General features: G+C 34.2%; 1 protein-coding gene across 4 annotated transcripts in view; it reads left to right on the top strand.

Moving 5' to 3' along the window:
* The window catches only part of CFAP61 (cilia and flagella associated protein 61), a 139442-nt gene continuing 126629 nt past the window's right edge, over positions 1 to 12813 (top strand). For 3 of the 4 annotated variants that reach the window (XM_039325870.1, XM_039325869.1, XM_039325866.1), the window contains exons 1-6: positions 161 to 450; positions 3173 to 3338; positions 3438 to 3588; positions 5429 to 5505; positions 9236 to 9303; positions 10369 to 10495. In XM_039325870.1, coding sequence (XP_039181804.1) covers positions 435 to 450; positions 3173 to 3338; positions 3438 to 3588; positions 5429 to 5505; positions 9236 to 9303; positions 10369 to 10495 — 605 coding nt within the window. In that variant the 5' untranslated portion in view covers positions 161 to 434. Of the gene's footprint in view, positions 127 to 160; positions 451 to 3172; positions 3339 to 3437; positions 3589 to 5428; positions 5506 to 9235; positions 9304 to 10368; positions 10496 to 12813 lie in introns of those variants that run through there. The other variant, XM_039325868.1, reaches the window with a different exon arrangement.

Raw genomic sequence — 12813 nt, 5'->3', positions numbered from 1 at the left:
TTGCCATAGGAACAGACAAACAGCCCGATCTCCGTTGACTGGATTCAGCGTCCGCGGCGGAGCTGTGGGTTTTTTCCCCCGCAGAGTTCCCGCGCCTGATCCTGAAGGGTGGCCGCTCCTGGGGAGGTGAGCCTTGGATAGTCTCCTGCAGTTGGAAACTGGCATTGAGCCATCACGTCCGGTTCTGCTCTTTCAAGTATTAGTTCTTGGAGCCGTTTCTGTTCTCTTCGCCAGAAATTCCCATGACACTGATGGGGAATGGAAGCAGAGCAATTACCAACGTGGATGTTTATTTTGGCTCTGCAAACATCCTTTTCCGTGGGCTTTGAAAATTCTGTTATATTGGGATTGAAACTCAATTTGATTTTAAAAGAGGATGTATCAAGCAAGTGGCGGGACCTAGCCGATCATGGGATAGGAACCTTTCGTTAGTGATGATTAGTCCACCTTGTAAGTAAAGGGCTGCAGGCTAGTTGATTAGATGACAAAATCCACTTGGTGTTTGAATAGGTAGGCAGATTAGAGCTGGCAGTATTTGTATGGGAGACCCCAGGCGGTGCCATTGGCTTAAGTTTAGGAAATTAACAAAAAAAAAACCCTGGGGTAGGCAACCTTGGCTCTTTGGTTTAGTGATTAAGACACCAGCCCAGAAAGCAGGAGACTGTGAACCCTAGTCCTGCTTTAGCCATGAAAGCCAGCTGGGTGACCTTGGGCTGGGCACTCAACTCTCAGCCCAATTCATCTCACTGGGTTGTTGTGGGGAAAAGAGGAAAGTGTGTTGGATATGTTCACCACCTTGAGTTATTTGTAAAAGTCGCAAAGGCAGGATATAAATAAATTAAAAACTTACTTGTGTGTAAGAAAACTACAGAAATACTATCCAAAGAATCAAGCTTGATAGAGAGATTAGTCCCCCCCCCCAGGCATTAAAATATATTTCTAAAGACTGAGTACCAATGATGGCTGTTAACAACCTTTTTTCTGCCACTCTAACCAAACTTTAGCAAATCTATATAACTCATCCTTAGTTTCACATCCATTGAAGGTTGAAAGTCTTGTTTTAAATGTACAATTCCAATCCAGACTGTGCTAGTTTGTTCTGTTATAGTGGTTTCACTTAAATTTCAAGTGGTATGATCCATTATATTATCATTTATATAAAGGATTCCACTACTTTATTATTTTATGTGAAAAAATATCTCTAAAATCCAGGACCCATGATTCGCATAGAACTGAAAAATTTGAAAAATTGTATAAAACATTTTATAACATAAAAATTCATAAAAATCATAAAGCATTTTATGTCATAATACAAAATGTCATAAAACATTTCCTGTGGTGAAGTCCTGATGTTTAACTGTGCTATATAGTTCAACCTGGGATATTTTCAGGGCAGATGTATCTCTGAATATTTCGCTGAACTCATAAGAAGTTTTGAAGTACATTAGAAACTCTGCCATTGTACACTTCCGGTTTTGCAGTGTTACCAAAACTGGGTAAGAATATTAAATCTGATTGATCTCCTGAAAAAAAAAACAATAAAACAAAAATCCTCTGAAACGGAGAGGAGGGGGATTTTTGCTCCACCTTCCAGCAGACATGGAGGCCATCTTTCACGAGAGGGTGAGCGAGCCTTTTGCCTTCCCTTACAGAAGGTGGGATGTGTGTGAGATTTAAAAAAGAGGCGAAGCAAGAGGAAAGAAAGGCGGCTGGCGTGGAAGCTTGCCTGACAGCGAAAATTTGCTGTTTCAGTTCCTTGGGTAGTTCAAAGACTGGGATGTCTACAAAAATCTCTTTTTAGTCTTTTATACTTTATATTCAAACTGCAGAGGGGAAGAAAGAATAAAGCCAATGTCTTGTGATTTGGAGATATTATTATTATTAATATATATTAATTATTGGTCAAACGTAAAGGTAGACCTACAGTATAAGGTTTAATCAGATCTACTTATTAAATTGGGTTTAACTTAAAGGTAAATTAAAAGTAATCTGTTCACTGACAAAGTTTCAACTTTAATTTGTTTCAAGTCTATGTCCATATTAAACTCCAAATGTAAATTTTTCCACCTTGTTTGACAACTTGTTAAAAATAATTCAATCTTTTACAAGCAACCAAATTTTGTTTTATTGGACCAATTTCATTCCACTTAGAAAGCTGACATTTCCACTCACTAAACTAAACGGGTATGCCAGTGGTAAATGTCCCAAAAGATTAATAAAATGCCTTCTTGTAATTTAAAGCCACACAGTGCATGGTAACATTAATAGTATTAACTTACCTGGAACAAAATCCTAGTCTTTTAAATACACTAAAAATTGAAGGGGTTTTTTTTTTTCAACTACAAAGGTAAACCTAGTAGGCTAGGCAAGGCGGGTTGTATGACGTGTGTGAGTTCCGGCACCTTTTTTTTTTTTTAACAAAAAAAGCACTGCTTAAGTGTAATTAACTCTAAGAAAACCTTAACAGGGAAAAATGTCTTTTGAACACTGCGGGGAAAATAAATTTAAGTGAGAACTTTAAAAACAGGATCTGTGACAAGGTGATTAAAATGATTAATTAGAAAAGAAGATTTATATTGATGTGGTTGTTACTTGTAGAATACTAGAAAAATGTCTATGTTATCTATTAAAATTACTAAGAAATGTACTAATTTAAGGTTGATAAAAGAATATTATTGGAAGAAGAGAAAATCAAGGAAAGCTATTACGTGGAGTATGGAATTATAGAAATTAATTGTTATTAATTAATATTATTAATTAATTATTAATAATATTAATTATTAATATAAACCCAGACAACACGCTGCTTACCAAATATTAATAATGATGTTTTAAAAAATCAATAAAATATATTAAAAAAAAAGAAAAGAAAGAAACTCTGCCTTGTTGAAGCCATTGAGGAATCTGGTAAGAAAATATCTCTAAAACAATGATCCAAGAGTTCACGGATGGTCTGGTTACATGCTAAAATTCAGCTCACAGTTTACTTTGAAATAGGTGCTATTGAACTATAAATTAAACGTACATCCATAAGAATTTCTTGACTGAAATATTTAAGGAATGCTGTGATTTTAAAATATTTCTGGAGATTAATTTTGAAACCATTTCAGTAATATCTTTAATGATAAGTGATAGTATTGAAAATGAATATTTGGTTATTGTTTTGTTACAGTATGCATGATGTCTTCCTTATCATCTGCAAGAATCTCATCTATACCACCATCTTCAGTTGTATTAAGTGCCAGAAGAACAGAATCCCATGATATTCTTAATATTGTCAGTCTTATGAAATATGATACAGAAAGACTGTTTGGCAGGATTAATGTCATATATCTTTTGTAAGTAACACCATTATAATACTTTCTCATATATCTAAAATAAATAAATGAATTCTCTTTTACTAATTTCACTTCAAAAACATAACATTTATTTTACAGAGAAAAAACTAATCTTGCAGTGACTGTGATTAATGACAAAAATATAAGTGTTGCTCATGCTGCATTTTTGGATTATCCTAACTGGGGTGTTGCTGATGAAGCTAATTGGGAAGTATATATGAAACAAAACTATCCTGAGACAAAGTGTACAGTAAGTATGGGAAATTTTTCCGCTTGAAAATTCTAATTCTAATTCATTTTTGTATATTCTCAGAGGAATAAATGCATAAGATATTTTATTTTTAATTACAAGAAAGCATGAAAATGATTTTATTTGCTAGTATTCATTGATTTTATATCCTTGTCTTCTGAAGTCAATCTCCAAGTATTGCTAGCTTTGTTTCACAGACAGAATAAGAACAGGTATTTTTTGTTACATTATTACATCTTATTAACAATAAATGGCTTTGGCTATTAAAAATTCCAAAGGTAATTATATACAGTAGGTGTTTAAAGAAAAGTTTTTTTTTCAGGTATCATACCTCTCATCTTTAACACTTAATTTTTTCCAAAAACAAATTCTAAAGAAAGGATCAGGGCAGTCTTTAAGAAGAGATAAGTGAGAGAGTGAATAACCTTTCCCAGAGTTAACAAAGCTGTTCTCCAGAGGAAAGGCAAAGCTCTAATGTCCATCAAAATAATGTCAAAAATAATAAATACATTGTGGACATTGAAAAGTGAAATAGCTGCACACAGAGAAATATAAGTGGATATTTTGAATTATAAATGGTTTGCTTATGGAGTTTACAGCATAAGAAGGAAACCATTATGTTTCCTTTTGCAATGGGAAAGGTAGCAAAAACTGCAGAGGAATTAGTCTGGTGTTTGAGGCAATGATTAGTAGAAGGGGTAGAAGAAGTGACAGTGAACCACATCTCGGAAAAACCGCATAGCTTTATTTGGGGGCAGTTGATGTATAGACCAGATTATTGTTCTTTAGTGTGTAATTGAGAAATGTATGCATATAGGAAAGAAATGTCTTTTGATTTAAAGAGAACCTGACAGTGAATAGTGTTGAAACATGAATATAGAGAGGAAGGTTAGCAGGAAAATAAATTGGCAATATGTGTAATGGAATAAGAAGGTAAGAAACGGTATCCTGCAAATATTTGGGTCCCAGTATTATTCAGTTGTTCATAAATGATTTAGAATTCTGAAAATCTAATTAGGAAGTAAAATTGACGGATGATACAAAATTATCTCGGATACAATAGTAAAAACCCAACTGGATTCTAAAAAAATTCCAAAAGAAACTCTGAAAGCTTGGTGAGTAAGCCACTAAACAGCAAATGCATTTCAATGTCAGCATTTTTAAAGTTATGCCTATCAGAGTGATAGTTCAGATCATCTACAAAGTATGTAGATAAGAAAGCAAATTCCATGCTAGTGGTCATTGGAAAAGGAACAAATTAGAAATAAGCCAATTATCAGTGTTGAATTGCAAAGCAGTAGATCAAGAGGGAGGGGAAGGCTGAGGAAGTCATGGATGGACAGAGTTGATCAGAAGCTCAAAGAGAGTTTAAAAAACAAAAAGTCATCTGTCTATATGATATGGTGGAAGCAAGAATACAAGCCTGCAAGGAGAGAAATGTATGAACAATATGAAAGGTATGAACAGTTTTGATATAAACTAGATTTATCTGTTTCTTTTTTCTTATTTAAGGCTTTTGATTTTTTTTTTGGCTTATTAGTTGTTACTCCTTTTAAGTGCTATGTATAAAAATGTTTATGCAGAAAGGGAATGGCATGATATGTATGTGGGGTCAACTTTGTGTTTATCCCAAGTCAACATATAGTTCTAGGTAATACAATAACTTACAAAAAGGACAACAAAATACAGTGAACTTTAAAAAAATTCCTTTAACTAAAATACTAGAGTAGCTGTTGCTGTTGCTGTTGCAGTGTTGCATTCATTTTTACAAGAACAAAACTAAGTTATATTATTAAAATGAAATGTTTTCTGTTAAGTTTGTAACTTTTTTTATTCACAGCCTTTGAATACACTATTTATGCATCTGTTTGTAGCAACTGATGAATGTGCAGTAGATAGTTGTCACGAAATTATGAAGTAAGTGAATTTTGTGAAGATCCTATATAGGAACTCTGTTGGAATTTTAAGAATGAACTCTTCTTTGACATTGGATTCTAATACATTTCTGTTTAAAAGTTTTATTCTGAAAGATTCCAAAGGCTTATTCAAAGAAGGGAATTGCAGTGTAGATCTCTTTCAATTTGGTAATATGTAAGTGTGTATTTCTGTTTATTGGGTATTTGCAAAGCAATTGTCAGCCCTTGCTGAATTTATTTATGTATTTATTTGAGGTATACCAAATATTTGAGTATTTTTTCATTAGTTTTCCTGGTAAACCAGACAGGAAATGCAACTAGATGAACTACATCTACTCTTTTGTAAGATTTCATTAACAGAACCTTACAAATCTGAAAGTACAAACTTCCTGCTCACCATTTTTAATTGCTAGACCCATTGGGGAGGGTCCTTCTTAAGTTTCTTTGACCATTAAACAATTAACAGGCTCCTTCCCCTCTTATCTGACGTTTCCTAAGTAATTTCCTCCCCTTTCCTCAAGCTTATCCATGCATTCCATGGATAAATAAATAGTCAAGATGGCTAATAGAAATAAACAGAAGCAGAATATATAAACTTAAAATATCCACCTCCACACTGCAGTTCCTGCTCCCCTCCACCCATCTTCTTTAATTTCATATTATTATACTTACATTATTTATTATTTTATTCCTTTGTTATTGTTATGTTAACATTTTTATCACTTTTTTCCATGTTATTGTTGTAAGCTGCCCATAGTAGCCCCATGGCGAGATGGGCAATTTAACAAACAAATAAATAAAATGAGTCTGTATACTGTATATTCATTAGCAAATTGCATGTACAGGTAGTCCTCAACTTACATCCCTTCATTCAGCAACTCTTCAAAGTTATGATGACACTGAACAAATGGAGATTATCATTGGTCCTCGGAGTTCTGGCCATCCCAGCATTCCTTTTGTCATGTAACTGTAATCTGGGTTCTTGATAACTGGCTTGTATTTATGAGTGGCAGTAGTATCCCAGGATCACATGATCACCATTTGCTAATGGGGAAGACAGGAGGAAAAGTCTCATGTCACTGGGGTAAGTCTGTCCCCTACGTACCCTCTCCTACCCATTCTGTGCTCACATTGTGCTGTATCCCCACATACTATCTGCACTGTGCTGCACTCCCACACCTGCACTGTGATGTACCCATGCCTCCCTCATACCCTCATGCATCCCCTTTGTACTCTTGCTGACCCTCACTATGCCTTTCACACACCTTCCCCAAGCCTCATCACATCTCCTTTCCACCCTCTCTAACCTTTGCCACAACTTTCTCACACACCCTGAAGATCCTTCCTGACCCACGCAATGCCTCTCATGCACACTCTCCCAACACATATGACACCTCTTATACAACCCCTTACACCCTCACACATCCTCCCCAATCCTGTCAGGCCAGTGCATCACCTCTCAAAAACTCCATTGCTCCTCCCACACATGGCAGCAGCCACTTACCTGCCTGCCAGCCTGGAACTTTCAACTTCCTGCCAGCTTCCCCATTGACTTTGGTTGTGGGAAGCCTGCAGGAAGTTGCTTTGTCTAATGAGAAAACCAGCTTGATCTAGTCATTAAGGCATCTTGCTAGAAACTGGGAGACAATAATTTTAGTTCTACCTTGGCATCAGGGTCACCTAGCTGGGTGACTGTGGGCCATCACTCTTTCTCACCCCAACCCACCTCACTGAGTTGTACATACATACATACATACATACATACATACATACATACATACATAAATGTGACAAGCATACTGACTACTCCCTCCTATTTTCCCCAACAACAACCTATCTTACTGGGTTCTTGCTGGGGAAAATAGGAGGAGGAACGAGTATTTGGTATGTTTGTTCGAGTTATTTATTTATTTAGTTATTTACAATCCAGTGAGATAGGTTGGGCTGAGAAAAAGGACCAGGCTGAGGATAGTTCATCCTGGGGAAAAAAATTATGTGGTTGCTATGAGTTGACACTGGCATATAATCAATTAATCAAAGGACCAAATTGTCTTCAGTATGTGTTATTTTTAAAATAAGTTTCTTTTGACAAATAGCTACTGTATAATTGTTACATAGCAAGACTGCATTTTTATTGCCTATCATTCTGTTTTCTAGTGTACTGTTTTATTCCCTTTTGTACCATTGTAAGACTATTTTATTCTAAGGGTGGTTTTTTTGAAACACAGAGCTGGGCTGTCCAGGAACAAAACAGTACCTAAATGTAATAAATAGTAATAAAATAATGTTTGATAACATGAGATAATTTTTTTATGAAAATTAGAATAGGCAGCTCAGTGAGCTCAGCCTGCCATACTGCATAAAACATATTTATAATTCTGTGAGCTATGCCACCAAGATTTACTGGCCAGAGCTTGCCATTTCATCCTCTCCTTGCTAACTCTTATACTATACTTTTATAATATAATCACTTTAAATATCATTAAATAAATAAATATCATTTTCTTGTATTTAGATAAATACAGTGAAAGGTGTTATTTCAATATTTTAATAAACAGTTACTGCAAAACTGCAGTCTGCTGAGGAACAGAATGGAGGAAGCTTACAAAGCTTTTAGTCTCGTTACTGACCACTGGTAGTATTCCTTGTGAGAGAACTACTTGAAAGCATTTACAGATATATATGATAAGTTTGAGATAGGAAACATAACTGATATATTATAAAGAAGGCATGCAAATCACAGAATTACATTTTACCAATTACTTGTAGTTATTTTCAGACATGCTTACTTATATAAAAAGCTGGCATTTCTCACTAGGCTGACCAAAAATTAGAAAGGTTCTTACAGTGCCAACAGTAAGACTAACCCATTTTTATTTTATGATAAAGGCATTAAGATTAAGGCATAATCTTTCATCTTACTTCATCACAAAGCTTAAATTCATGCCTTAAGGCATAAAAACAGGGGTCTTCAAACTTGGCCCTTTTATGACTTGTGGACTTCAACTCCCAGAATTCCTCAGCCAGGCATGCTGGCTGAGGAATTCTGGGAGTTGAAGTCCACAAGTCACAAAAGGGCCAAGTTTGAAGACCCCTGCTTGAAAATGAAAATGGATTATTCTTAAAAACAGTCCCCTTCTGAATTTTGGTTATCCCACATTAACATAGCTCTCTTCCTAGAATGTTCTCAGAAGGCTGGGCATTATAACATGTGGAAATCTGTTGATCCAGACTTGATCTTGAACTGGACATTGAACCATAATCACAATAGTAGCCATGTATATATCATCCCACAGTTCAATAAGTTTACTTATCACATGTATATGTTGCAAGTCTAATCTTGGGATTAGCAACACAACACTCTTAGCAGCCACTTCCCCATTTATATTTAAAGTAAAAAATAAAAATAAAATGTTCTGAGGTGGTTTTTTTTTTTTAAAAAAAAATACAAGTCTTGCAATATCTTGCATGAATTCTCAAGAAAATTAACTACTTTAATTTTTGGTCTTTTAACTTCTTGGAATGGCAGCACCCAAATATTTGTGATCTTGTGATCTTGTCTATCTGACACCATTTCATATCTTCACTTGATTCCTGTGCTCTGAACAGTCTACCATTCTACTTAAATAAAATTAAATAAATAAAATTAAAAGATGACTGTTATTTTGGTGTATATTATTTTTTTTACCTAAAATAAACAGCAAATAAACAAAATACAATATTGTTCACAGGACTGTTTTTAAAACTGTACCAGAATTACATTTCGTATTTCTCTTCATACCATTTCAAGAGGAATTGGGTAAGGATTTGTTTAAGTTCTTTATGGCTCCTAAAACCTTTCTTCCTTTTTATTAACTCAATGCAATTTTAAGAAATCCGCAGCAGACTCAGCTGCTACCTCTATTATTTGCTACCTCTGTTAGTATTGAAACAAGCTGATTCTACATCCCATCTCCCTGGTACTTCAGCTTGAAAACTGGTTACTATTATTTAGTGAAGAAACAAACAAATAACTTTCCATGTGCTAGATAATTATTATACTGGCATGTGATCAATTACATTTGGAATGCTAAAAGCAAAAGAGCTATTGATCTTGAACATGCATTGGCAGTATTTGGCATTAAAAATCCAGCTGAAAAAATAATAAAGCAATAAAAATATTATTAAATTAAGGGCATGAGGGAAATGCATACTACAACAGAAGATTTAGTACATAATAAGAATAAATCCTGTTCCCAAAAAGAATACTGTAATAAAAATGGGAATTAGGATGTATTGGAAATGTATTCCTATCTTTGTTATGGGATTTTGTTGAAAAGTTGTCTGCTGTTTATAGTAATTCATTTTGTTTACTGGCTTTTGGCTTTGATAGTAATAAGTACGAAAATAAGAATGGATGATAATAATTCAATGAATCACCTAGCCATTACTGGCTTATAATTTAGTAAATTAGTAAATAACAAGAATGGGAATTGCAATTTAACCTCCTGATTTCCCAGATGACTGTAAACCACATTACCAGAAGGGTTTAAGTTACAGGAGGAGCATTTGAAGGATAGGAATTGGAGTTAGAGGTTGCTGAGTGGCCTCTTGCTGTCATTCATTCCAATACCTGATTCTGATTTTTGCCTTTGAATGTTAGTAGTGGGATAATCTGAGTGTGCAGGAGATGCAGGCAGGATGTTGGAAGAACACATGTAGGCTAGAGGTTGCCCACTCCTGCTGCAAAACAACACTCTTTACTTAAACATTTAAAATTAATAATAATTTTAATGCCAGACATTAGAAACAGTACTTACTGAAGGTTAGCTGAGGAATCAATGCAGTCTTTGAGTTACCTGTAATACACATTTGTCATTTTCAGGTATAGATTTGGCAGCAGCTTTTGAGCCCATGAAAAATCCTGTCAGTTCATCTCTGATTATGGAATATAACCTCCATGTTTCACACAGGCATCAATATTGCCCCCAGTTATATATTCGCTGTGCCAGGTAATATGCTTCATTGTGTGTGAGGGTGAATTAATCTTCTGTCAGTATCTTCATTTGTGTCTTTCAATATTCCTTAATAATCCTTAGTGCATTTATGCACATTTTATAACGTTCTATTCCAACGTGCATTTTTGCTCTTAGTTCCTTAATATATTTATGTGGTTGATTTATTTGTATTATTCAATTCCAGTTCTTACCTATAAAAACCCTGCCACATTTCTTGAGCTGAGAGAGTGAATTTCTCTGGCTGAGAAAGGAATGGTTTTTCTACATGGGAATTAGTGATTTATCTTACAGAATTTGTAGTTGTGAAGAGGAAAATCTCTCTGACTTGCTAGTTACTAACTTTGTGATGATGATCATGAAACTAATATAATTTGTTGTTATTGAAGGAGAAGGAGGACGAACATTCTCTCAAAAGCAGTTTGAAATGACAGCACCAAGATGCTAGTTTAGTTTCTATGGTAACGGATTAATTGTGCAAGTGTCCTCTCATACCCCTTTACTTTGAAACATATTTAAAAGACATTTAATATTGAAAGAAAGAAGAAAATTGCTTCAATATCACATTTATTAGCTTCGCATGCTTATGCCATATAGTTTGTTTCTCAAAATAAATCATTTAATTATATGGGTTTCTTCAACATTCTGACAGGTAATAAATGAGTTGGGAGTAACTAATTGTTAATTGACCACTAGAGGTCATCATAGACCTTTTAAAATACCTCTTGTGTAGAGCATTTAGTGAAGTTGGGAGTTAGCAAAACAAAAGCACAGAGACAACAAGAAAGAAAAATCCAGATTTTTTTAAATTCTGTTGTAAAATAATTAATAGAATAGGTAAGCAAAATAATGAAGTCTGGCTAATTTAAATCTTTAACCTTTGAAGGACCTTTGGCTTATAAAAAGATTTCTGTCCCAAAATCCAGTGTCTGAGGTATTTGAAACTTTGTGCTATCACCAGCTAGAAAAACATGTCACTCTTAGCAAGAACTGAATACATTTTCCATCCAAGGTGTAACTTACTATTTTAACTTGCTTTATTACTTTTTTCAAAAAAAGCATAGTTAATTTTACAGCATGTATAAAAATATAGTTCAGGAAGCCTATCGCCAGTTATAAAAATAATACATATGTACACATGCATGCTTTATATAAAAGAACATATACATTTCTGTTTAAACAAAACTAATAGTATTTACAGCTATTAATTTGTATTTTGAGAAGAAAACAATTTACATTCAAACAATTGAAACAATACTTGTTATCCATAAATCCAAATACCTGATGAAATAATGTATGTTGGTAAAAAGAATGTATTATTTCAACTAGCATTTGTGGTGAGATGGGTGGATAATAATAATAGTAATAATAATATAAAAATTTGTGATTAACAAGATTAACTAAATTGAAAAATATGAAATATTCTTCTTCACAAGGACATGATATAGTGCATGGAAAACCGATTTATTTGTACTTGCAGTAGACCAGAGATCAACTCAAAGGTTGTCTAGGAAGCCTTCTGAAAGTTTGTCCAAAGGAGCTCATAAAATCCATCATCAATCTGAATCAAGTCTCATCCCATTCTTTGTTGTATCTATGGATGGATATATATTTTTGTAGTAGATTATCCTATAGATATCATCTTTGGGAGTGCATTTTTATGTGGCCCTGCCTCTGAGAGTCTATTCTTGCTTAATTGCTATTATTGATACGGTAGCTGGCAGACATGAGATTGGAATTTTATTTTTTAAATGCTGAAATAGCTTATATCCCTCTGAACTGCATGGCAAGAGCTGGAACTTAGCAAAGCTGAATTATTTTATATTAAATTGATTCCCACTTGCATCACATGGAATTTCTTCCCTTGAGATGCTGGGCAGGTTTCACTGAGGAGGCTTTAAAAACCTGTAAAACTTGACTCATATTTGTTATTGAATTGTAAAATTGTTTCCTTTATGATTGTTAGGTCCTGTTTATAAAATCTGACCCTAGGGGATAAATGCTGTCAGTCTTGGCATGTCCCAAGTAATAATTCATAGTTTTTCCAAGACTTTAAGCAGCCTTTCTGGTCCTATCCATCCACCTTACCTTCACATACTATTTTCCTCAACTTCACTTAATTGATTTGATTCTCATATTGTCCACCTGGTGATATCTATATATAGAATCTGTGATTCTTGCTTGAAGCAGATAAACCAAAGAATTCTGTTTACAAAAATTTATTAAAGTTATATCTTCAAGTACTGCATTTCTCCATAGTATTCCCTAACAAACTGATTCCTAAACAGAAGAAATATTTATTTTAATAGACTTTT

Source organism: Crotalus tigris, unplaced genomic scaffold (genome assembly GCF_016545835.1).
Source record: "Crotalus tigris isolate CLP2741 ecotype Arizona unplaced genomic scaffold, ASM1654583v1 scf7180000024339.11422700, whole genome shotgun sequence".
NCBI lineage: Eukaryota > Metazoa > Chordata > Lepidosauria > Squamata > Viperidae > Crotalus > Crotalus tigris.
This window is presented reverse-complemented; position numbering and strand designations above follow the sequence as displayed.